This window comes from Hemitrygon akajei, chromosome 13 (genome assembly GCF_048418815.1).
Source record: "Hemitrygon akajei chromosome 13, sHemAka1.3, whole genome shotgun sequence".
Taxonomy (NCBI): Eukaryota; Metazoa; Chordata; class Chondrichthyes; order Myliobatiformes; family Dasyatidae; genus Hemitrygon; species Hemitrygon akajei.
This window is the reverse complement of record NC_133136.1, coordinates 9151631-9178387: the sequence shown is the minus strand read 5'-3', so window position 1 is coordinate 9178387 and position 26757 is coordinate 9151631. Positions and strand designations below refer to the sequence as shown.

At 42.6% G+C, this 26757-nt stretch overlaps 1 protein-coding gene across 4 annotated transcripts in view; it reads left to right on the top strand.

Annotated features, from left to right (window-relative positions):
* LOC140737629 (coiled-coil domain-containing protein 68-like) overlaps positions 1 to 26757 on the top strand; it is a 101485-nt gene that overhangs the window by 15256 nt on the left and 59472 nt on the right. For 2 of the 4 annotated variants that reach the window (XM_073064111.1, XM_073064109.1), the window contains exons 2-4: positions 3465 to 3604; positions 6473 to 6556; positions 17263 to 17412. In XM_073064111.1, coding sequence (XP_072920212.1) covers positions 3488 to 3604; positions 6473 to 6556; positions 17263 to 17412 — 351 coding nt within the window. In that variant the 5' untranslated portion in view covers positions 3465 to 3487. Of the gene's footprint in view, positions 1 to 1669; positions 1797 to 3464; positions 3605 to 6472; positions 6557 to 17262; positions 17413 to 26757 lie in introns of those variants that run through there. The other 2 variants (XM_073064110.1, XM_073064112.1) reach the window with 2 other exon arrangements.

Genomic DNA, 26757 nt, shown 5'->3' with positions numbered 1-26757 from the left:
CAAATGTTACTCCACTATTGAAGAAAGGTGGGAGGCAGCAGAAAGCAAACTATAGACCTGTTAGCCTGACATCAGTGCTTGGGAAGTTGATGGAATCGATTGTTAGGGATGAGATTACAGAGTACCTGGAGGCACATGACAAGATAGGACAAAGCCAGCATGGTTTCCTGAAAGGAAAATCCTCCTGAATACTGCAATTCTTTGAGGAAATTACAAGCAGGGTAGGCAAAGGGGATGCAGTAGACGTGGTGTACTTGGATTTTCAGAAGGCCATTGACAAGGTGCCGCACATGAGGTTGCTTAGCAAGATGAGAACCCATGGAATTACAGGGGAGTTACTAGCGTGGGTGGAGCATTGGCTGGTCAGCAGAAAACAGAGTGGGAATAAAGGGATCCTATTCTGGCTAGCTGCCAGTTACCAGTGGAGATCCACAGGGGTCGGTATTGGGACCGTTACTTTTTACAATGTATGTCAATGATTTGGACTACGGTATTAATGAATTTGTAGCTGAATTTGCCGATGATACAAAGATAGGTGGAGGAGTGGGTAGTGTTGGGGAAACAGAGAACCTACGGAGAGACTTAGATATTTCAGGGGAATGGGCAAAGAAATGGCAAATGAAATACAATGTTGGAAAGTGTATGGTCATGCACTTTGGTGGAAGAAATAAATGGGTAGACTATTATTTAGATGGGGAGAGAATTCAAAATGCAGAGAAGTAAAGGGACTTGGGAGTCCTTGTGCAAGATACCCTAAAGGTTAACCTTCAGATTGAGTCGGTTGTGAAGAAGGCGAATGCAATGTTGGCATTCTTTTTTAGAGGTATTGAATATAAGAGCAGGGATGTGATGTTTAAGCTCTATAAGGCACTTGTGAGACCACACGGAGTATTGTATGCAGTTTTGGGCTTATTTTTAGAAAGGACTTATATTGACATTTATACTGACATTGGAGAGGCTTCAGACAAGATTCACGAGAATGATTCCAGGAATGAAATGTTTACCATAACAGGAAAGTCTGGCAGCTCTTGGGCTGTATTCCCTGGAGTTCAGGAGAATGAGGGTGGATCTCATAGAAACATTCCAAATGTTAAAGGGCCTGAACAGGTTAGATATGCCAAAGTTATTTCCCATGGTAGGGGATTCTACGACAAGAGGGCACAACTTCAGGGTTGAAGGATGTCCATTTAGAACATGGATGAGGAGAAATTACTTCAGTCAAAGGGTAGTAAATTTGTTGCCACAAGCAGCCATGGAGGCCAAGTCATTGGGTGTATTTAAGGCAGAGATAGATAGGTTCTTGATTACCCAGGGCAACAAAGGGTATGGGGAGAAGGCAGGGGAGTGGGGATGACTGCAAGTATTGGATCAGCCCATGATTGAATGGCAGAGCAGACTCGATGGGCTGAATAGCCTACTTCTGCTCCTATATCTTATGGTCCTATATCCTTAACTATCTTGTGTCAGCAATTTATACAGCAGCATGTTGAGAAACACAGCAGTGGTCATCAAACTTTCAATAGGACAGGGATGGAGGATGAACTCTACAATTTATGTTCTCAGTATTATTAATTTTTATTTGCACATCGTTTGTCAGTCACGTTTGTGTCAAATATTCATAAATTCAATTGTATTTCTTTATTTTCCTTTAAATGCCTGCAAGAAAATGAATCTCAATATAGTACATTGTGACATATACCTATTTTGACAATAAGTTTACTTTGATCATCGAGCACTACTATGGCCTGTGGTGGAACTGGAATTGGAATTGGTTCATAATTGTCATGTGTACCAAGGTACAGTGAAAAGCAAGCCTTGCCTACTGATCATGCAGATCCTTTATCAGTCTTTGTTTATCTATAGTTTTTCAAAAATGTTATCGTATTTCTTTACTTTTCTGATATCATTCCATCAAAATTAATCTCAAGGTTATATGTTTTGTTGTATGTTTCCAGCCACTGTCTGTTAGGAGTTTGTACGCTCTCCCTGTGAATGCTTGGATTTCTCTGGGTGCTCCGGTTCCATCCCACAGTCCAAAAATGTAACGGTTGGTAGGTTAATTGGTCATTGTAAATTGTCCCGTGATCAAGGCTTGGGTTTAATCAGGGCTGCTAGGTGGCATGGCTCAAAGGGCTGGAAAGCCCTGTTCTACACCGTATCCCAATAAGTAAATAGGCAGACAGACAAATATATTTTTAAAAAAAAGCAAATCTTTTAATCTGTGCTGATGGCGGCAATGTTTTGGATAGCCAATCTTCATTTGGAACAGTTACACAAGAAAATTTACCAATGGTCTGATCTGAATGTTCATCATGCCTCTCAGTGGCCACTTTATTAGGTACATCTGTACACCTGCTCATCATGCAAATATCTAATCATCCAATCACGGGGCAGTAACTCACTGCACTAAAGCATGAAGATATGATCAAGGGGTTCAGTTGTTGTGCAGACCAAATATCAGGATGGGGAAGAAATGAGATCGTAAGACCACAAGACATAGGAGCAGAATTAGGCCATTCAGCTGATCGAATCTGCTCTGCTATTTCATCATGGCTTATCCTGGGTCGCATTCAACCCATACACCTGCCCTCGTCACCATACCCCTGATGCTGCAACCAATCAGGAATCTATCTAACTTCTGCTTTAAATATACCCACAGACTTGGTTTCAACTGTAGTCTGTGGCAGAATATTCCACAGATTCACCACGCTTTGGCTAAAAGAATTCTTCCTTACTTCTGTTCTAAAAGTTTGAAGTGACTTTGACTGTGGAATGGTTGTTGGTACCAGATGGGGGGTGGTTTGAGTATCTCAGAAACTGCTGATCTCCTGGGATTTTCATTCTTGACAGTTGCTGGAGTTTATAGAGAATGGAGCAAAAAGCAAATTAAAAAATCCAGTGAATGGCAGTTCTGTGGGTAGTGTCAGAGAGATCAGAAGAAAGTGGCCGGACAGGTTCATGCTGACAGGAAGGCAACAGAAACTCAAATGACTCTGAAATTTGTTGCCACAGACAGCTGTGGAGGCCAAGCCTTTATGTATATTTTAGGCAGAGGCTGAGAGATTCCTGATTGGCCAGGGCATGAAGGGATACGGGGAGAAGGCAGGAGACTGCAGCTGAGAGGAAAAATGGATTCGCCATGATGAAATGTTGGAGAAGACTCAGTGGGCCAATTAGCCTAATTCTGATCATATATCTTATGGTCTTATGGTCTTATAATGGTGTACAGAAGGGCATCTCTGAATGCACAACATGTTGAACCTTGAAATAGATGGGTTACAGCAACAGGAAGGCACCATCATACACTCAAAAGCCACTTTATTAGGTGCAGGAGGTAGCTAATAAAGTGGCTACTGAATGTACATCTGATTAGAAGAAGTACAAACACACCATTCAGAGTTATGAAACATCTAAGCAATATATAGGATTCTCTAATATCTTTCTTTTTTTTTTCTTCAAATAAGGTTATATAATTATTGTGCCCACAATGTACCACAGTGAAATCAGGACATTGGAAGTCAACAGCCATGAAAAAGAAGAAAGAAAACCACTTTATGGATCTGCTATCTCACAAATCAAAGAAGAGACTGAATACATTAAAAAGGTGAAATATTAATAATTCTGATGACAATCTACTTTGCTTTTGAGTGAATATATGGCTTCACAGGAGCCGCAGGTGGATACTTTGCTTTTGATCTACAGGTGGATAAATCAAAATAACCACCCGTGGCTCCTGTGAAGGATAATTTATTCAGGGTGGGGGGCGAATCTGTGGAATTCATAGTCACATATGGCCGTGGAAGCCAAGTCATTGGGTATATTTCAAAGGGAGGTTGATAGGTTCTTGATTAATCAGGGTCACAGGGAGAAGACAGGAGAAAGGCCATGAGTGACTTTGTCAAGCACCTTACTAAAATCCATGTAGGGCAGACACATCCACAGCACTACCTTCATCAATCATCCTCATCAGCTGATCAAAGAACTCAATCAAGTTGGTAATACACAACTTGCCCTGCACAAAGCCTAGATGGCTCTCTCTAATTAGACCATAGTTTTCCAAATGCTCTTAAATCCTTCACATGTTGGATTTGGACTTGCCCAAAACCAGCTGTTGTCAATTAACACTCCTTAGCTCCTTTCAAATGCCTTTGTAATTTGTCCTTCTCCAATTTAATACTCCCCCGCAAATGTTGTTGCATGAATGAAATCACTGAAGGAAAGTACTGGTGGATATGAAGCAGGCATTATTTGGAGCTGCTTTTGGTGGAAAGATCTGGCTAACCCAACATGGGGCTTAATATTTTATGTGCTAAACATTTCCATATTTACAATGTATCTACAATGGTTTTCGTTGAAACTACATGCAAACTTCATACATCCGAAATTGCACCCCCACCACAGACATCTAAGTGAATTTTAATCAGCGTTGTGATTTAGGCTTTTAGGAACCTATTGTTCAGAGTTGCATTTTAAACTAAGTCTACATATATTCAGATTTGAAGATTAGTGGCTGACGTCATTTGCTAAATATAAGTGTGCTGAGAAGTTGTTCGAACAGCAGAGTCCATACTTATCTTTATCTATAGCTATCTTAAAACTTATGGTGTTGTGGTCACTGTTCCATAACTGCTCACTGTTGGGGGACGGGGAGGTGTCTGCAGTACAGTCCCACAGAGGGATTCCACCTTTCCTGGTTTTGAGTTTTCCCCATGTAGACACTATTCTGGCCCCTCTAAATGCAGCTGCGATATTGTCTCTGATGAGTAGTGCAACTCCGCCCCCCCCCACCCTTCTCTATCTTTTCTAAATCATTGAAACCCTGGGATATTGATCAGCTATTCTTGTCCCTCTCTCAATAAAGTCTCTGTAATGGTTATACCACATCATAGTTCTGTGTATTGACTGATGCTCTAACTTCATCACCTTTACCCATAACACTCCTAGCATTAAAATACACACACTTCAAACTGTCCATCCTGTCGTACCTCTTTACTTTGCTCCTGCCTGACATCTACCTTTCTCTCCATCCCTCCACTTTCTGACCTGGTGTTCTGGTTCCAACCCCCTGCAAAACTAGTTTAAACCCTCCCGAGCAGCACCGGCGAACCTCCTGGCCAGGACATTGGTTGCCTTCAGTTTCAGTGCTTCCCACCCTCTTGTACAGGTCACCCCCTTCCCCAGAAGAGGTTTCAATGATGCAAGCATCTGAAGCCCTGCCCGGTACCAGTTCCACAGCCATTCATTCATCTATACTATCATTCTATTCCTGCCCTGACTCATACATGCCACTAGGAGTAATCCAGAGATTGCTACTTTGAAAGTCTTTCTCCTCAGCCTCTTTCCTAATTCCCAAAACTCACTGTGAGGATCTCTTCCCCTTGCTACGTATGTCACTAGTGCCAATATGCACCATGACCTATGGCTGCTCATCATCCCCCTTGAGAATCTTCTGCAACTGCTCTAAGACATCCTTGACGTCCATAGTTTTTGGGAACAGTTCAGTGATAGACAAGTAATGGGTCATTTGATTACTAATTTTATTAGTTGAGCACAACATTGTAGGGCTTTCTCATGTGCTCTACTGTTCTATGTTCTATATTCTAACTCTGATAATCTGATACCCTTACAAATTTGGTGGTGTCAGAGTGGCAGGGTTTCTGTAGATTTATTAATATTCCAACATAATTTTAATTCATATTCTTTAGATATTTAGTAGCAGCATTTTAATTTATCCAGTTTAAAGGGAATGCAGAATGGGTCCCTGATGATTTAAATCGAGTGTGGGAAGTAGTGTCCAGTGAGTGTTATGGAAGTGCGGAATTTAGGGTCCCAGTTAGTTTAAGGAAAAGCCTGGGAAATTGGACCTGGAGAACTTGAAGGAAGTATGAGAAACCCTGTGAACACCATCATGGGTACAACCCTCCCCACCATTGAGGACATCTTCAATAGGTTATGGAGATGTCTATCAAGAAGGTGACATCTGTCATTAAGGACCCTGAAGATCCAGGACACATCCTCTTCTCATTACTACCATCAGGGAAGAGGTGCAGGAGCCTGAAAAAATGCACTCAACATTTTAGGAACAGCTTCTTTCCCTCTATCATCAGATTTCTGAATGGTTCATGAATACCTCACTACTTTGTTCTCTTTTTGCACTTTTTATATTTCTTATTGTAACTTATAGTAATACTTTATGTATTGCACTGTACTGCTGTTGGTAAGCAACAAATTTCACAATGTATATCTGATAATAAACCTGATTCTGATTCTGATTATGGACACTGAACTTTTGAGATTTCAGACAATTATTATTTTGTGTTACGAGTGTTATAAAGCATTAAACATTTAGCAAAAACAGGCGAAGAACTACTTTTCATTTTAGACAAAATCCACAGGAGCCCCAAGAATTTGATTTATCAACAGATTCAGAGTTGTTGAAATTCTGATTTTTCCCAAACTGTTATCCTCCTAGATGCGAATTACACTACAGAATCTGCGATGGGAGATGTTTGAAGCTGAAGATGGACTAATTCACAGCCCAACTCAAGAGGTAAAGGTACTATTAGATATGTTTGTTGATCTTACTGCAGCTGGCGGACGATGTCAAAGTCAAAGTAAGTTAATTATTAAAATATGCATACTGCATCACCATATTCTACATTGTGATCCATTTTCTTGCAGGCAGTTACAGGAAAATGAAGAAACATAATACATCCAAAACCAGGAATTTATAGGCTGATGGGTCCAACATTAGTTGAGGGAAAGTTATTGGAATGTATTTTAAAGAATTGGATATATGAGTATTTGGATAGACATGGACTGATTAAGGATGGTCAGCAGTGCTTCCTGTGTTGCAGGTCATGTCTAAGTAATCTTATAAAGATTTTTGAGGAAGTTACCAGGAAAGTGGATGAAGACAAGGCACTGGATGTTGACTACATGAACTTTGTAAAGTAGTTGACAAAGTCGCACATGGCAGGCTGGTCAAGAAGGTTCAGTGATTCGGCATTTAGGATGAGGTAGTAAATTGGATTAGGCATTGGCTTTGTGAGAGAAGCCAGAGAGTAGTAATAGAGGTAACACACACAAAATGCTGGTGGAACACAGCAGGCCAGGCAGCATCTAGGGAGAAGCACTGTCGATGTTTCGGGCCGAGACCCTTCGTCTGGACTAACTGAAAGGAAAGATAGTAAAAGATTTGAAAGTAGGAGGGGGAGGGGGAAATGCGAAATGATAGGAGAAGACCGCAGGGGGTGGGGTGAAGCTAAGAGCTGGAAAGGGGATTGGCGAAAGTGATACAGAGCTGGAGAAGGGAAAGGATCATGGGACAGGAGGCCTAGGGAGAAAGAAAGGGGGAGGAGAGCACCAGAGGGAGATGGAGAACAGGCAGAGTGATGGGCAGATAGATTAATGCCCCTCCTCCCCTTCTTACCTCATCCCTGATATATTTAAACAACACACACAAAATGCTGGTAGAACACAGCAGGCCAGGCAGCATCTATAAGGAGAAGCACTGTCGACGTTTCGGGCTGAGACCCTTCGTCCTGACGAAGGGTTTGAATTTCCAGCATCTGCAGATTTCTTTGTGTTTGCATGATATATTTAATCTTTTTCCCCCTCCACCTTTTTTAGTCTCTCTCTCTGCCCATCACTCTGCCTGTTCTTTATCTCCCTCTGGTGCTCCCCTCCCCCTTTATTTCTCCGTAGGCCTCCCATCCCATGATCCTTTCCCTTCTCCAGCTCTGTATCCCTTTTGCCAATTACCTTTCCGGCTCTCAGCTTCACCTCACCCTCCACGGTCTTCTCCTATCATTTCAGATTTCCTCCTCCCCCTCCTACTTTCAAATCTCTTACTACCTTTCCTTTCAGTTAGTCCTGTCGAAGGGTCTCGGCCCAAAACATCAACAGTGCTTCTCCCTATAGATGCTGCCTGGCCTGCAGTGTTCCACCAGCATTTTGTGTGTGTTGCTTGAATTTCTAGCATCTGCAGTTTTCCTCGTGTTTGAGTAGTAATAGAGGGTTACCTATCTGACTGGAGGCCTGTGACTAGTGGTGTGCAGCAGGAATCAGTGCTGGGTCCTTTCCTGTTTATCATCTATATCAGTGATCTGGATGAAAATGTGGTAAACTGGATCAGCAAATTTGTGGATGACACTAAGATTGGAGGTGTAGTGGACAGTGAGGAAGGCTTTCACGGCTTCCAGAGGGATCTAGATCAACTGGAAAAATGGGCTGAAAAATTGCAGATGGAATTTAATGCAGGCAAGTGCGAGGATTTGCATTTGGTAGGGCCAACCAGGGTAGGTCTTACACAATGAAGAGTCGGGCACTGAGGAGTGTGGTAGAACAAAGGGATCTGGGAATACAAAGGCATAATTGATTGAAAATGGCATCACAGGTAGATCGGGCTGTAAAGAAAGCTTTTGGTACATTGGCCTTCATAAATCAATGTATTGCATACAGTAGATGGGATATTATGTTGAAGTTGTATAAGACATTGGAGAGCCCTAATTTGGAGTATTGTGTGCAGTTTGTTGTTTACATCATACCTACAGGAATGGGGTAAATAAGGTTGAAAGAGTACAGAGAACCTTTACAAGGATGTTGCTGGGTCTAGAGGACCTGAGTTATAAGGAAAGATTGAATAGGGTAGGACTGCATTCTTTAGAACATCAAAGATTGAGAGGAGGTTTGATAGAGGTATATAAAATTATGAAGGGTATAGATAGGGTAAATGCAAGCATGGTTTTTCCATTGAGGTTGGGTGGGACAACAGCTAGATGACATTGGTTAAATATGAAGGGTGAGATGTTTAAGGGAATATGAAGGGTCAGAGGGTCGTGAGAGTGTGGAATGAGCTGCCAGCACAAGTGGTACATGCAAGATTGTTTAAGAGAAGTTTGGGATGGTACATGGATGGTAGGGTATGGAAGGCTATGGTACTGGAGCCAGTCAATAGGAGTAGGTAGTTTAAATGGCTTTAGCATGGATTAGAAGGGCTGAAGGGCCTGTTTCTGTGCTGTGCTTCTCTATGACTCTGTGACTGGTGGAGTGGGACCTACGGCTCCTTACCTCCTGCCCAACTATGATAATAGTGAGAAGAGAGCATGGCTTAGATGGTGGAGGTCCTTGATGATTGATGCTGCTTTCTTCTGGCAGTGCTCCTTGTGAACGTGCTCTATAATGGGGGTGGCTTTGCCTGTGATGGGCTGAGCTGTATCCACCAGTTTTTGTGAACATTCCTGTTCCTGGGTACTGGTGTTTCCAAACCAGGTCATGATACAACCAGTCAGGATACTGTCCACTGTGCATCTAAGGAAGACTGTCGAAGATTTAGATGACATGTCAAATCTACGCAAATCTCTTAGAAAGTAGAGGTGCTGTTGTACCTTCTTATAATGGCACTGACTTGCTGGTCCCAGGCCAAATTCTCTGAAATGGTGATGCCATGTATTTAAAGTTACTGACCCTCTCCACCTCCAGTTTCCCGAAGAAAACTGGCTCATGGACCTCCAGTTCCCTTCTCCTCCAATCAACAATCAGTTCATTGGTTTTGCTGATGGTGGGTGAGAAGTTGTTGTTGAGGCACCATTCAACCAAATTTTCAAACTCCCTCTTTTATGCCAATTTGCATCTAGATTTGATTTGGTCAATAACAAAGATGTCATTAGCAAACCTAAATATGGCATTAGAGCTGTACTTAGTCATAGGATATAGGGTAGGGGAAAGTTGCTGTATGTCAACTGTGATGGTTGTCTGTCGTGTCCAACAATGACAGGGGACTTTTGGCGGGAGAATTTTGAAAGCGGAAAAGCCATTGCACTGGGCCAGTTCCACTATCTTGACTTCAGAAATCCACGTCCGGTGGTACAAAGAAGTGACACAAACTGGGTCCTTCCTTGGTTGCAGTGGATGACCAGGACATTCTCTGTGCTTTGTCATCCCCTTCGATTTCCATGACACACTGCAGAACCACCTTCCTGTCTGCCAGAGCTAACTTTGCAGGCTAGGATAGGCATGTCCCTATCTCACCAGGGTATGACACTGCTGGCTACCCTCAGCATCATGCCAACGGTAATCCATTATCAATAGGACACCATGATGCTTAGGAACAGTTATTAGCCCTGAACCATCAGGCTCTTGAACCAAAGGGGATAACTTCACTCAAGTTCATTTGCCCCTTTATTGAAATGTTCCCAAAACCTATGCACTCTCCTTTAAAGATTCCTCATCTCATATTCTTGATATTTATTGCTTATTTATTATTATTATTAGTCCTCTTTGACCTTGCACAGTTTATTGTCTCTGCACAGTGGTTGAATGCCCGAGTTGGTACAGTCTTTCATTGATTCTATTATGGATTTATTGAGTATGCCAACAAGAAAATGAATCTCAGGATTGTATATGGTGACATATACAGTATATACTTTGAAAATACAATTACTTTGAACTTTAAACTTTTTACTTGTCTCACAGTGGGTTAGGCCTTCCTCTGCCTTGAAGTTGTCAGTTGCTTCTGCACCAGATTATGTTGTTCATTCTAGTTGGTCCAGGGCACCATCTTCCTCAAGGAAGCTGATTCCCAGTGCATGAGAGAAGCCTGTGGCAGCAGAGAGCAAGGGTCAGCTAGCACAAGCAGATGGCAATACTGACTTTTTCCCAGAGTGAAAATGGCTAATACGAGGGAGCATAATTTTAAGGTGATTGGAGGAAAGTATAGGGGGAGGTCAGAGATAGGATATTTACACAGTGTATTGGGTGCATGGAGACCCCTGCCAGGGGTGGTGGTAGAGCAGATACATAAGGGACACTTAAGAAACTCTTAGATAGGCATATTGATGATAGGAAAGTGGAGGGTTCTGTAGGTGGCAAGGGTTAGATTGATCTTAGTGTAGGTAAAATAGCCGACACAACGTCATGGGCTTAAGACCTTGTATTGCACTGTACTGTACTGTTCCATGTTCTATATAACATCCAGTATTCATGTCAAAATGCTCTTTGTTATTTAAACTCTGTGAATATCTTTGACATTGAGAAGTATTCAAAATCACATGAACCAATTAGAAAAAAACCAAAATGAAGTTAAATTAAATTGCGTTAATTGAATCATAGAGTCATAGAACATTGTAGCACAGAAACAGACCTGTTGACTCATCTAGTCCAAGCTGGACTATTATTCTGACTGGTCCCATTGATCTGCACCTGGGCCATAACCTCCATACCCCTTCCATCCATATACCTATCCTATCGTAATGTTGAAATTGAACCCATATTCATCACTTCCTCCCTCAGCTCGTTCCACACTCCCACCAATCTCTGAGTAAAAAAGTTCCCCCTTGTGTTCCAATCAAACTTTTCACCTTTCACCCTCAACCAATGATCTCACCCAAACTTAGGGGAAAAAGCCTGCATACATTTACCCAATTTACACCCATCATAATTAAATTAAGTTTAAACTGGGGAGAAAACAAATGCACTTCTAAAAAAGATGTAATTGTTCCGTCCTTGTCAGTTGTTTGTTTTGTAACATGTCTAGAATGATGTAGGCGATCATGGTCTTTCCATGACCATGATTGTTGTTGGCAAGTTTTCTACAGAAGCGGGTTTGCCATTGTCTTTTTCTGGAGTGTGTCTTTACAGGATAGGTGACCCCAGCCATTATCAATACTCTTCATCATCTGTTAATTGATTTGTTGTGTGTAAAGGTTTTGAAAATATAGTATCAATAGAAATTTTGTTTCCGTCTAGTCCTCTAATATAGTACATAGAACATTGAACAGTACAGTACAGTGCAGTGCAGGCTAGTCGATCCACGATGTTGTGTGGACCTTTAAATTTACTCAGAAATCAGTCTAATCCTTTCACCCTGCATTACCCATTTTTCTATTATCTATATGCCTATTTGTTTATTAAATGTCCTTTCTGTATTTGCCTCTGTGACCACCACTGGCAGAGCATTCCATGGACTTACCACTCTGTAGAAAAAAAACTTACCTCGACATCCTCCCCGATATGTTCCTGCAATCACCTTAAAATTATGTCCCCATGTATTAGCCATTTCTATCCTGGATAGATGTCTCTGGCTGTCCACTCGATCGATGCCTCTTATCATCTTGTACTCAACAGTATAGGAACAGCTTCTTCAAACTTCAAAGTTCAAAGTAAATTTATTATCAAAATACATAAATGTCACCATATACAATCCTGAGATTCATTTTCAAGAATATGAGGTGAAGAGTCCTTGAAAGTGAATCCATAGGCTGTGGGAGCAGCAGTGAAGGGGTGAGTGAAGTTGAGAGAAGTTATCCCCTCTGGTTCAAGAGCCTGATGGTTGAGGGTCAATTACTGATCCTGAACCCCTGGTAGTGTGAGTTTTAAGCCATTAGAATTCTGAATGGACATTGAACCCATGTATGCTACCTCTCTTTTTTTTCTTTATTTGCTCTCTTTTTGAACCACTTATTGGCATATACATATTTATATATAACATTATAATATACAGTTTTTAAAAAATAATTATATATTGAACTATACCACTGCTGAAAAACAACAAAATTCATGACATACAATATGCCAGTGATATTAAACCTGATTCTGATTCTGACATTGTACACCTCTATTAAATCACCTTATGACTAACTTAGTCATATTTTAACTTTTAATGTTGTTTTTACTTGAGTACATACGCCCACAACAAAATATGATTTGACTCACTATATGACACCACCTGTTCCATGCTACACCCTAAGTGATGCAAGAGTTATCTTTGTTGTCACACCTAATATTGTACTTCATTGCCATTCCTTGGGAATTTCTATTCATAACAATGGATTTCTGCTCCACCTACCTTGATAAAAATTCCCCGAAAGCTGCTCCATTAATTAGCAAACACGACGAAATCTGCAGATGCTGGAAATTCAGACAACACACACAAAATGCTGGTGGAACACAGCAGGCCAGGCAGCAGCTATAAGGAGAAGCACTGTCGACGTTTCGGGCCACGACCCTTCCACTGTCGACATTTCGGGTCGAGACCCTTCCACTGTTGACGTTTTGGGCCAAGACCCTTCCACTGTCGACGTTTCGGGCCTCGACTCTTCCACTGTCGACGTTTCGGGCCGCGACCCTTCCACTGTCGACGTTTCGGGCCGAGACCCTTCCACTGTCGACGTTTCGGGCCGCGACTCTTCCACTGTCGACGTTTTGGGCCGAGACCCTTCCACTGTCGACGTTTCGGGCTGAGACCCTTCCATTAATGAATTGCTTTGTTTGGAATTGAGATATACACTCAATGGCCACTTTATTAGCTACCTCGTGTATCTACTCAAATGGTCTCTGAGTGTATGTTCATTGCCTTCTGCTGCTGTAGCCCATCCACTTCAAGGTTCAACGTGTTGTGCATTCAGAGATGCTCTTCTGCACACTTCTGTTGTAAAATGTGTTAATTTGATTTACTGTCACCAGTTTGAACCGGTCTGGCCATTCTCCTCTGATCTCTCCCAATAACAAAGCAATTATTGCTCACAGAACTGCAACTCACTTGTTTTTTTGTTTCTTGCACCATTCTTTGTAAACTCTAAAGACTGTCATATGAAAATCCCAGGAGATCAGCAGCTTCTGAGATACTCAAACCACCCCGTCTGGCACCAACAATCATTCCACGGTCAAAGTCACTCATATCAAATTTTTTTCTCATTCTGATGTTTGGTCTGAACAACAACTGAACCTCTTGACCATATTTGTATGTTTTTATAAAAACACAAAATTCTGGCAGAACTCAGCAGGCCAGACAGCATCTATGGAAGGAGGTAGTGACGACGTTTTGAGCCGAAACCCTTCATCAGGAGGGTTTTGGCCCGATGAAGGGTTTCCTGATGAAGGGTTTTGGCCTGAATCGTCGTCACTACCTCCTCCCATAGATGCTGTCTGGCCTGCTGAGTTCTGCCAGCATTTTGTGTTTTTATTTATTTCCAGCATCTGCAGATTCACTCGTGTTGCCTTTGTATGTTTTTATGCAGTTGCTACCATATGATTGGCTGATGAGATATTTAATTAATGAGCAGTTGTACAGATTTACCTAATAACATGGCCACTGAGTGTAGTTTATGGTCAGGAATTTGAACTGCTGGCATTTGCCAACATTGTGATGGCAATTTTGGGATATCAACACAAATCTTGTCCAAGCTCCACCAGAGAATTCAGACACAAGAGCTTCTGCAGATTCTGGAAATCTGAAGCAAAACACATAACATACTCAAGGAACTCAGTAGGTCAGGCAACGTTTATGGAGGGGAATGAACAGTCAGCATTTTGGGCTGATGGACCAAGACAGTGGTCAGAGGCTGGAATAAAAGTCTGGGGGGGGACGGTGAAGGAGAGGACTATGTGCTGGTAGGTAATAGGTGAGACAGGAAAATAGGAAGGTGGGGGAGGGAAGGGGTAAAAGCGAATGATTGAGAATCTGGGAGGTAATAGGCAGAAAGGGCAAAGGTCTGAAGAAGAAGGAATCCAATAGGAGAAAAGAGTAAACTGTGTGATAGAGAGAAGGAAGTGAGGAATCAGAGTGAGGAAGATGTGGATAATGAGTAGGTCACACAAGGGTGGGGGTAAGGTGAAGACAGGAGGTAAAGAGGGCACAGGGATAAGGGAAAATCAAGAGTAGGAAATCAGAGAGGAGCACTTTCTGGAAGTTAGAAAAGATTAAAGATTACACTCACTCTTTATTCTTCTCTATAGAAGCTGTCTGACCTGCTGAGTTCCTCCAGCATTTTGTGTGTGTTACTCTAGATTTCCGGTATTTGCAAAATCTGTGTTTGAGATCAAAGGTTAGCTTTACTTGTCACATGTACATAAAAATGCATCGTTTGTGTTAAATCAAATTATTGAGCAGCCCAAGAGTTCCAGTGCCAATATGGCATGCCCACAAATGACTAACCCTGACTGTACATCTTTGGACTACGGTAGAAAACCAGAGCACCCGGAGGAAACCCACACAGTCAAGGAGAGAATGTACAAACTCCATTACAGACAGCAGTGAGATTCAAAGCCCCGAACTTAATAGTGTTGCACTAACTAGTACGCTATCATGGCACCCCTAAATCAATATTGTTGCCAACTCTAAATCTAATTTTCTAATTTCACTCTTAAATGTATTCCAATATTCTTTATACTCAAGCGACTGCTTGATCCTAGATCCGATATCGAGCATATTCTTCCTTCTTTTTCCTGACCAGATTTTCTCAGTATTCTTCTTCATCCAAGATTCCCTAATCTTGCCTGTTTTCCCTTCATTCCAAATAGAACATGCTGTACCTGAATTCTCCCTATTTCATGTTTAAAAGCCTTCCATTTACCATACATTCATTCTCCTGCAAGCACAATAAATTTTTGTGAATTACAAACCAGTTTGCTAGGATTCCCATTCTCCAAATCCTTATGGCCTTCCCACAATTGAGCACATCTACATGGAGCATTGTCGCAGGAAAGTAGCTTACATCATCAGGGACCCCCACCACACAGATCATGCTCTCTCCTCATTGCTGCCATCAGGAAGGAGGTACAGGAGCCTCAGAACTCACACCACCAGGTTCAGGAACAGTTACTACTCCTCAAACATCATGGTCTTGAACCAGAGGGGATAACTTCACTAAACTTTACTCGTCCATCATTGAAATGATCCTACAATCTAGTGAACTCACTCTGAAGGACTCTTCATTTCATGTTCTCAATATTTATTGTTTATTTACTTACTATTATTATCATTATTATTTCTTTCATTTTGTATTTGCAGTTTGTTGTCTTTTGCACATTGGTTGAATGCCCAGCTGGTGAGATCTTCCATTGATCCTATTCTGGTTATTAATTCTATTATGTATTTATTTACTATGCCTGCAAGAAAATGAATCCCAGGGTTGTATATGGTGACATATCTGTACTTTGATAATAAATGTACTTTGAACCTTGAACGATCGAGAACATGAGATGATTGGTCCTTGAAAGTGAATCCATAGATCAGTGATGGGGTGAGTGAAATTGAGAAGTTGTCCCTTCTGGTTCAAGAACCTGATGGTTGAAGGGTAATAACTATTCCTGAATCTGGTGGTGTGAGTCCCAAGGCTTTGGTACCTTCTTCCTGATGGCCTGTGTGGTAGGGTCCCTGATGCTGGATGCTACTTTCCTGCGACAATGCTCCCTGTAGATATAAACAGCATTATAAAAAAGTGGTTTGAAGTGTTTACAACGCAATGCAGTGACTGGGGGTGGGGGGGGGGGGGGGGCTACATAGAATGGTTGATCAGATTAACTGCCTGGGGAAGAAACTTTTAAGATGGCGTGAGGTTATTTTGTTAATAGCCCTAAAGTGTATTCCAGGAGGGGGCTTTTGGAAAAGGCAGTTTGCTGAGTGAGTGGTGTCCGCAATGATTTTTCCTGTCTGTTTCTTTGTCCCGGACACATACAAGTTCTGCAGTGATGGTAGTCTTTTCTTCTGACCTGACAGTTTACTTTAGTTTTCATATGTTGTGAGAGGATGTGGCAACAAACCAGAACTTTATAGTTGATGCTCACATTTAATCGTCATTCAACCATGCGTGAATACCCATGAATGTAACCAGATAAAACAGCATTCTTCCAGGGCCATGGTGCAAAACACCACACACAGTCATGCACAGCACACACCACACATTCCTGTAGCATATATAAGATAGCAGTAAACATGCAGAAGCACAAAAAATAATAATACAACCTGAGTGTCATGTAAGGATGGTCTCAATGCTGGCAGTGCAGGATTGCACCAGTATGTTCTGGGGAAGATGGAATTTTACCAAAGTAACAATAACCCAATGGCCAAGTCATTGAGTATATTTAGGGCAGAGAAAACAAGAACATAAGAAATAGGAGCAGGAGTTGGCCATCCGGCCCATCGAGCCCGCTCCACCATTCAACAAGATCATGGCTGATCTGACCATGGACTCACCTCCACCTACCTGCCTTTTCTCCATAACTCAATTCCCCTACTATGCAAAAATCTACCCAGCCTTGTCTTTTAAAATATTTATATATTTACTGAGCTAGCCTCCACTGAGGTTGATAAGTTCTTGATCAGTCAGGGCATGAAGGGTTACTGGGAGGAGGCTGGATATTGGGACTGAGAGGAAAATGGGCCAGCCATGATGAAATGGTAGAGCAGATGTGATGGACCAAATGGCCTCATTCTTTTCCTATATCACATGGACTTATAACACTTTATGTGATTTTTTACAGATACCACTGGCAGAGTCATCTGATACAAATGAATCTGACCCGTCTATGACTGAACTGTGCTCCAAGTATCATCAGATTCTGGATGAGATTAAAGCCAAGGATGCAGAGCTTTGCGCTCTTCTACAAGAAAACGAAGAACTGGCTACACAGGTATGGTGTGGCAAATCATAAACATCTCCTGATGAAGGGTCTTGGCCCAATAAGTCAACTGTTTGTTCCCCTCCTGTATTGTAAAGGGTTAATCTTTGTGCTTGTTGAACATCTCGCCACCACTGTGGCCTTGAATGTCGCAGAGCTGGCTGCAGGTTCCTAATGTGGGAACATTGTGGAAGTTAGTTGAACACAGGTAAGGGACTCACTGAGGTTGTTTTTAGCCAGGGGAAATGGTGGGATTAAGCCCCCAATTGCTGTTAATGCTCTCAGTGGCATGCATCTCAAGCTGTCTCTGACAACTAGGTCCAGCTCCTGGCCTTCACAAGCCTGGTGGAACCCTTTCTACTGACAGGAGAAGGGGCAAAGGCAGGCTACTGGCCTTAAAAACCAGTCACTTTAGACAGACGAGGCTTGTCTGCTATGGTTGGCAGCTCATCTTGGAGGAGGAAAACTCTGATCTCAAACCTCTACTGCTTTGTGGCTATACCCACTCATGGGGAAGGCATTGGGAGTAAACCCCGAGGGGAACATCCAGAGCTGAATTCCCTAAGGCTGTCTTAAATTCCGTTCAACACTGACCGGCAACTGCTGCGATGCCGCTGGTGCTGAACTGTATTGATCTCTAATGTTCCTTTGGGCTTATCAGCTGCGTGGAGAGGGGTGGCCTGTTGTATGGGTGCTGTTGTCTCTCCATATCGTACTGGTGTGCATTTCATGTAGGCAACTGGGATGCCCCATCCATAGTTAACCCAGACTAATGGAGGTCCTCAAGGGATGGTATTTGTAAATAGAGATGACGAGTGATGATTGGTTCTAATTCAGTGGTTTGAGATGGTGCTATGTATTGGTCCACTCACAGCAGAATTTCGTATCAGTGGAACACTATAAAATAGAGCATTTGGGGGCTTGGGGTAGTTCTTTTGGGGCTTCACTGTTGGGCTGGCCATGAACAGTATCACAGATCAGGCAGTACTGGAGGAGTGCTGCAGTGAGAGGGGCCCAAGCATGCCTGGATAATTATTTTAATGCTTGCTGTGTTCTGTCCTAATAAACGTAGTTTTGTAGTTTTAAGTAGATAATTGGAGTTGGTGTTTTTCTCTCTTATCGAGTTGGATACAAGAATGCATTGTTTTATCAAAACCATAAGACCATACCACAAGACATAGGAGTAGAATTAGGCCATTCAGCACATTGAGTCTGCTCTGCCACCCCATCGTGACTGATCCATTATCCCTCTCAACCACATTTCCTGCCTCTCCCTATAGGCTTTGGCACCCTGACTAACCAAGAACCTAGCAATCTCTGCTTGACTTGTCTCCACAACTGACTGTGGCAATAAATTCCAGAGATTCACCACCCTTTGACTAAATAAAACTCTCCTCAGTGCTGTTCTGACTACACATATTTCTATTCTGAGGCTGTGTCTTGTGGTCCTAGACTTCTTCCACTGTAGGAAATATCCTCTCCATGTCTACTCTATCCAGATCTTTCAATATTTGATAGGTTTCAGTGAGATCACCCTTCCCCTATTCTACTAAACCCCAGTGAATACAGACCCTGAGCCATCAAATACTCCTCATAGCATTCCTGAGATCATTCTTGTGAACTTCCTCTGGACCTACATTTCCATAGACGCTGCCTGACCTGCTGAGTTCCTCCAGTATTTTGAGTGTGTTACTCAAGCTATGTCTTGTTAAATGTTGTGACAGAGACTATGGTGCAACAGGAAAGCAAACTGGATCTACAGGTGGGAGCACAGGTCATGAATTCAGTACTGTAGGAGGTTGTTTGGCTTAAGATGTTTTTCCTTCGGGCGGAATGTTGTTTATCTGGCATTAGAAATAATGCAGTTCTCAACTTGCCTTTGTTAAAATTCCTCCCTCAACCAACATCACTATGAGAAAGCATAGTTAGTCACAGAAACCAAGGTGCTCTTTCTTCCTGAAGAAGACAATAAGACCATTGCTGTTCTATAGGGACATCCTCAGAATCAGATTTGATATAACTGGCATAGGTCGTCAAATTTGTTGTCTTTGTGACAGCAGTACAATGTAATACGAAGTAGGTAGCCATCTATCCTGGGGGTCATGGGTTTGAGCCTCTGGTGGACTGTGTCCTCTCCAGGGTGCAAGCCTGGGCGGGAAGATTTGAAGAACTGGCTGTTGCCCATGCAGCGGGTTCCCCATCTCCATGTCACTGATGTATTCCAAGGGAAGGGCAAGTGCCAGTACAGCCTGGCACCAGTGTTGTCACAGAGGTTGTCAGAGTGAAGTTGTAAACAACATCAAACTGCCTTAGGGATCCCAGCTCCGGATTTCTTCCTCGCGGTTTACTCCCGAAGCCTTTCCCATGGGAAGGTATGGCCGCAAGTAGCGGAGGTTTAAAATCAGGTGAGCTGCCATCCAAGGCTGACGAGCCCCACCTGCCCAAAGCAACTGGTTTTGAGGTGCCAGTAGTCCACCTTTGCCCCTTCGCTTGTCAGGAGAAAGAGTTCTGTCGGGCCTAGTAGCCAAGCCACATGTGAAGGCCAAGAGTTGGACTTGGTTGTCAGAGGCTGTTAAGTGATGCATGCCATCTGGAGCACTTTATAGGTAGTGGGAGATTATCCCCACTACCACCCCTGGCTGTGACAACCTTAGGAACCAATGCAATACGTAATAGTAGAAAAAAACTGAATTACTGTAAGTACAATATATATACTAAATAATTAAATTGAATAAGAAATGCAAAAATAGAAACAAAAAAGTAGTGAGGTACTGTTCATTGGTTCAATGTCCATTCAGAAATCAGATGGCAGAGGGGTTGAAGCTGTTCCTGAATCTATAAAGGTGTATCATCAAGCTTCTGTACCTCCTCCTTAATGGTAGTAATGAGAACAAGGCATGACCTGGGTGATGGGGGTCCTTATTGAAAGCATCCAGAGAATTGGCCTCCACTACCTTCCGAGGCAGTGCATTCCAGACCCCCACAGCTCTCTGGGAGAAGAAGTTTTTCTTTAACTCTGTCCTAAATGACCTACCCCTTATTCTCAAACCATGCCCTCTGGTACTGGACTCTCCCAGCATCTGGAACATATTTCCTGCCTCTATCTTGTCCAATCCCTTAATAATCTTATATGTTGCAATCAGATCCCCTCTCAATCTCCTTAATTCCAGCGTGTACAAGCCCAGTCTCTCTAACCTCTCTGCGTAAGACAGTCCGGACATCCCAGGAATTAACCTCGTGAATCTACGCTGCACTTCCTCTACAGCCAGGACGTCCTTCCTTAACCCTGGAGACCAAAACTGTACACAATACTCCAGGTGTGGTCTCATCACGACCCAAATGTCTTTGATGCTGGGGAGGCCAGTGCCCATGATGGAGCTGACTAATTTTACAACTCTCTGCAGCTTATTTTGATCCTGTGCAGTAGCACTCACACCCCACCACCAGCCCCCAACCCCCATTCATACCAGATGGTGATGCAGCCAGTTAGAGTGCTCTCCATGGTAACAACTATAAAAATTTACAAGTGTCCTTCTATTCTGAGGCTGTGCCCTCTGGTCTTTGGTTCTTCACTATTGGAAACATCCTTTTCAGATATCACCTCTTTATGCCATCATAATACTCCTGTATTATTGTTGAAACTATCACTGGTCAATTATGTCATCCAATCCTGCATTCTGCACGTCTGCAATTCTCACACAGCAAAGCTGTGGGTTACATAGAGCAGTACAGCACAGTACAGGCCCTATGGCCCACAATGTTGCGCTGACCTTTTAACCTATTCCAAGATTAATTTACCTCCAAGAGGATCATAACTTTGTTGTAGGGTTTGAAGGCTTGCATTCCTCAGTGAGAGCTATGCTGGACAGAGTCAGGTCCTTGTGCTTTGGTTCTTGATCGAGTCACCCATGCCAAACAGGTCAAAGGGTAGAGGCCAGACTAAGAATGGTCCACCAGTCCTCCAGGCTCCGGGGTTCAGGTCAGGGCTAACAACCCTGACTGGTCAAACAAAACTGTTGTGGAAAAAGCAATGAAGAATCCTTCTACATCTGAGTGTAACAGAGATGGAGGACTTTCATTGGTGCCTTACATGCCAGTGGCATAATGGGCAGTAAGTAAAATCAATCTAGCCTTTCCCTCCAAAGTAGCCCTCCATTCTTCCATCCATGTGCCTATCTAAGAGTTTCTTAAATGTCCCTAAAGTATCTGCTTCTAACTCCACCTATGGCAGCATGTTTCACGCATCCACCAGTCTCTGTGTAAAAAAAAAGCTACCTCTGACATTCCCCCATTCTTTCTTCCAATTATCTTAAAATCGTACCCTTTTATTCTTTATTCAGATTTATTTATCACATGTACATTAAAATATACAGTGGAAAGAGTTGTTCGTAGCAGTTAGCGTAACACTTGCACTATCCTAACCGCTATCTATAAGTACTTTCTCCCCGTGACCCAGCGGGTTTCCTCCAGGTGCTCCGGTTTCCTTCACATTCCAAAGACATATGGGTTGGTAGGTTAATTGGTCACGTGGGTGTAAATGGGCCAGGAGGGCCTGTTACTGCTCTGTATCTCCAAATAAATAAATCAACACTTCTGACTATCCTGGGGGAATCCAAAAGAGCATATCCACAATACTCAGCAAAATACCACAGGGCATAGCAGGCAGCTAATGTCTCTTGTATCAGCCATTCCCACTCTGCGACAGTGTCTCTAGCTGTCCACACTATGTCGTTTATCACACAGATCAACCTTGAGTGGATGGTGATGAGTTAATTTCCTAAAACACTACTTCTTGTAAGTATGGTGCTGTTGGGGAGGGAGTTCCATGGCTTATCACTGGCACCAGTGAAGGAACTTTGAACTGAATGTCTCTATGTGCTGATTCCCCTGCCAGAGAGTAGTATCCCCGTGGAGAACATTCTAACTGGTCGCATCACCACCTTGTATACAGGAGCCACTGAACAGGATTAAAAAAAGCTGCAGAGCATTGTACACTCAGCCATCTCCATCATGGGCACTGGGGACAGCATTAAGGACCCCCAACACCCAGTAAAAATATAAAAATATAAGTAGTGCAGAAAGAGAGCAAAATATTGAGGTAGTGTTCATGAGTTCTTGGTCTGTTCAGAAATCTGACGGCAGAGGGGAAGAAGCTGTTCCTAAAATGTTGAGTGAGTGTGCATCTTCAGACCCCTGTATCTCCTCCCTGGTGGTAGCAATGCAAAGAGAGCATGTCCTGGATGGCGAAAGTTCTTCATGATGGATGCTACCTTCTTGGAAACACTGCCTTTTGAAGATGTCCCTGATGGTGGGGAAGCTTTTGCCCGCGATGGAGCTAATTGAGTCTACAGCCTTTGGCAGCTTTTTCTGGCAAGGGGAATTGGCCCCTCCATACCAGATGGAGACAGAACCATTTAGAAGCATGAAAATGGAGCATGAAATGTTTAAAATCAACCACTGGACTTCTTACAAGTAAATAAAAACAAAGGGATACCAGTAAAGCTGGACCGAAGGTTAAGACTGTGGGTTCTGCCCTCTTCTAGATCCATTATCTTCAGTTACCATTTACAGTATTCAATATTCATTATTTACATTTGGTTACAAGCTTTGGAAGAATATTAAAATCTGTACCTCTGCTTTTCCCATAGAGTAGTGGGTCTGTGGAATTCTGTACCCAGAGAAGCAGTAGAGTCTATCTCATTAAATAGATTTACGACAGATAAACACAAGAGATTCTGCAGATGCTGGAAATCCACAGCAATGCAAACAAAATGCTGGAGAAACTCAGCAAGTCAGGTAGCATCTATGGAAAGGAATAAGCATGCTGAGCCCCTTCAATAGATATGTTTTTATAAAGCAGGAACATTAAGGGTTTTGGGAAAAGGCAGGTAGGTGCAGCTGAGCCACACACAGATGCATCATGTTCTTACCCAATGGTGGAGCAAGTTTGACGGGCCAGACTCCTTCTCCAAATTTCTGATAGTCCTATATTGTGCAAAATATTCAACTTTTCTTGCCACTAGCAAATCAATCACTTCTAATAGAAACTCAGAACAGTTCAAAGCTACAGTATTAATAACTGTATCTGTGTTGGTGTCTAATATTATAATGAAGGACTCACACCTCAACCATTATGCTTGAACCAAAGGGCTCAACTTCACTCAACTTCAGTCACCCCAACATTGAAATGTTTCCACAATCTATGGACTCACTTTCAATGACTCTTCATTTCATGTTCACAATAGTTATTGCCTATTTAATTATAATAGCTATTTCTTCGTTTTTCAATTTGTACAGTTGGTTGTCTTTTGTACATCAGTTGAATGCCCAAGTGGTGTGGTCCTTCACTGATTTGGTATGGATTTATTATTCTATAGATTTATTGATTATGCCCACAAGAAAATGAACCTCATGGTTGTATATGATGTTATACACGTACTTTGATAATAAATTTACTTTGAACTTTGATGAGACATTTGGTTAAACAAATCAGCAGATTGCGTTTCTTTATATTCAAAGTGAGCTTCATTGAACAGGGTGCTGGAGGTAATAATTGTACAACTCAGTTCCAAGGTTCAGGACTGGAAGATGGAAAGGGTGAAGTGATGGTCAGTGGTGGGTGTAGTGTAATTAATTTTTCAGTAACATTTGAGTAGTATTGTAAATACTTCTGGTTAATATGGCACACCTGAACTCATGCAACAGCCTACTGGTAGTTCAAGAGGTGAGAAATGCATCACTAAAAACTCCTTTTCTGGGGTAAATTGTATTAAGTTATTGCTGCAAACAGTGAGGAGGAGATTGATGGCTAGCGGAACGGTGTGTTGCAGAATCGATGCAGATGGCATGAGCCAGTCAGAGAGGAGAATTTGGAGCAGTGGAGTTCCAATGTCTGTATAACTGACCGAAATGTGAGGTTGGGTCGTTTGGGACACCAAGCTGATTTGAAGAGCTTGAGAGCGGCTTCGGGATGGGCGACAAAACCTGGGTCCAGAGTGAGCCACTGGGTGGCATGGTCTAGGCCCCAAGCCCTTTGCAGCAGCCAGATCCTAGAGTGAGCTATGATCTGCTATTTAGACAGTTTAAACACTAGGCCAGATCAGAGGTGAGAATTGATTTTGCTCGCTTTTCATGGTGTTCATTCCTTCTCCAGGGTGCCGGAGCCTTTTGCTGTTCTGTTGTTTAATCAATTTAAACACTGGTCCGAATAAACCGAAAAGACAGGGTGTCGGTTGAGAGAAGGGCTGATTTTGCTCGTTCTCTGCGGTGGACCTTGCCATGGCGCTGAGGCTATGTCAACTGCCCCAACTGCTGTTCTCCGTGCCCACTAATATGATGGTCTAATAAGTGAGGCTTTGGGCCTACTCTGGGCTGCTCCGGGGGTTCGAATCCGAGGACTCAGTTTGGTTTGGAATGTTGTTTGTTTGTTCGCATCAATTGTTTGCATGATTGAGTGAGTGAGGTGCTACATTTTAGAAGGAATAATCCAAATAGGACATACATGGTAAATGGTAGGGCATTGAAGAATGCAGTAGAACAGAGTGATCTAGGAATAATGGTGTATAGTTCCCTGAAGGTGGAATCTCATGTGGATAGGGTGATGAAGAAAGCTTTTGGTATGTTGGCCTTTATAAATCAGAGCATTGAGTATAGGAGTTGGCATGTGATGTTAAAATTGTACAAGGCATTGGTAAGGCCGAATTTGGGGTATTGTGCACAGTTCTGGTCACTGAATTATAGGAAAGATGTCAACAAAATAGAGAGAGTACAGAGAAGATTTACTTAGAATGCTACCTGTGTTTCAGCACCTAAGTTACAGGGAAAGGTTGAACAAGTTAGGTCCATATTCTTTGGAGTGTAGAAGGTTGAGGGGGGACTTGATAGAGGTATTTAAAATTATGAGGGGGATAGATAGAGTTGACGTGGATAGGCTTTTTCCATTGAGAGTAGGGGAGATTCAAACAAGAGGACATGAGTTGAGAGTTAGGGGGTAAAAGTTTAAGGGTAACATGAGGGGGAATTTCTTTACTCAGAGAGTAGTAGCTGTGTGGAACGAGCTTCTAGTAGAAGTGGTAGAGGCAGGTTCGATATTGTCACTTAAAGTAAAATTGGATAGGTATATGGACAGGAAAGGAATGGAGAGTAATGGGCTGAGTGTGGACCAGTGGGACTAGGTGAGAGTAAGCATTCGGCACGGACTAGAAGGGCCGAGATGGCCTGTTTCCATGCTGTAATTGTTATATGATTTATGTTTTTTTACCTTTTTCTCTTGGGCATCGGGTGTTGGTCTTTTATTTTATTTTCTTTAATTGGGTTCTTTCGGATTTCTTGCTTTGTGGCTACCTGTGAGCGAAGCTGTATAATTTATGCATTCTTTGATTACACTTTGAATCCTTAAATATTGTTTGATTAAACATTTGTTTCATTATGGGTTAAATGTAAGAAGTACGCGAATGGTATACTTCATTATGCAACATGTCATATGCGGGTGTCATCATCATCATCATTATGTGCCTTATCGTATGATGTGGGCTATCATGGCTCTTGGCAAAGTTTTCTACAGAAGTTGTTTGCCATTGCCTTCTTCCAGACAGTGTCTTTACAAGAGGACACAGGTTTAAGATGCTGGGGAGTAGGTACAGAGGAGATGTCAGAGATAAGTTTTTTACTCAGAGAGTGGTGAGTGTGCAGAATGGGCTGCCGGCAACGGTGGTGGAGGCAGATACAATAGGGTCTTTTAAGAGGCTTTTAGATATGTACATGGAGCTTAGTAAAATAGAGGGCTGTAGGTAACCCTAGTAATTTCTAAGGTAGGGACATGTTCGGCACAACTTTGTGGGCCGAAGGGCCTGTATTGTGCTGTAGGTTTTCTATGTTTATAAGACAGGTGACCCCAGCTATTATCAATACTTTTCAAAGATGGTCTGCCTGGCGTCAGTGGTCACATAACCAGGATATGCACCAGCTGCTCATACAACCATCCACCAGCTGCTCCCATGGCTGTGCATGACCCTGATCAGAGGGGCTAAGTAGGTGCTACACTTGTCCAAGAGTGACCCATAGGCTAGCAGAGGATAGGAGTGCCTCACACTTCCTTTGGTAGAGACCCACCCTGCCACCCAACATATGTGAGTGCCTCACTAAAAAAAAAAGAAAAGAAAAACTAAGTGGACAAGTATCCTGACTCCTGTGTTTTTCCTTCAATTAGTTTCTGGAATTGCAACAGTGGGGTTGGTGACTGAAGCCTGGCGATCAATCAGTAATGGGGATCTGCACTCAGGTTTAGATCAGAGATTTTGGACTCTACATCAGTCTATATGTTAGAGTCAGGGATTGTTGATGAGGGTTGAATTGAGA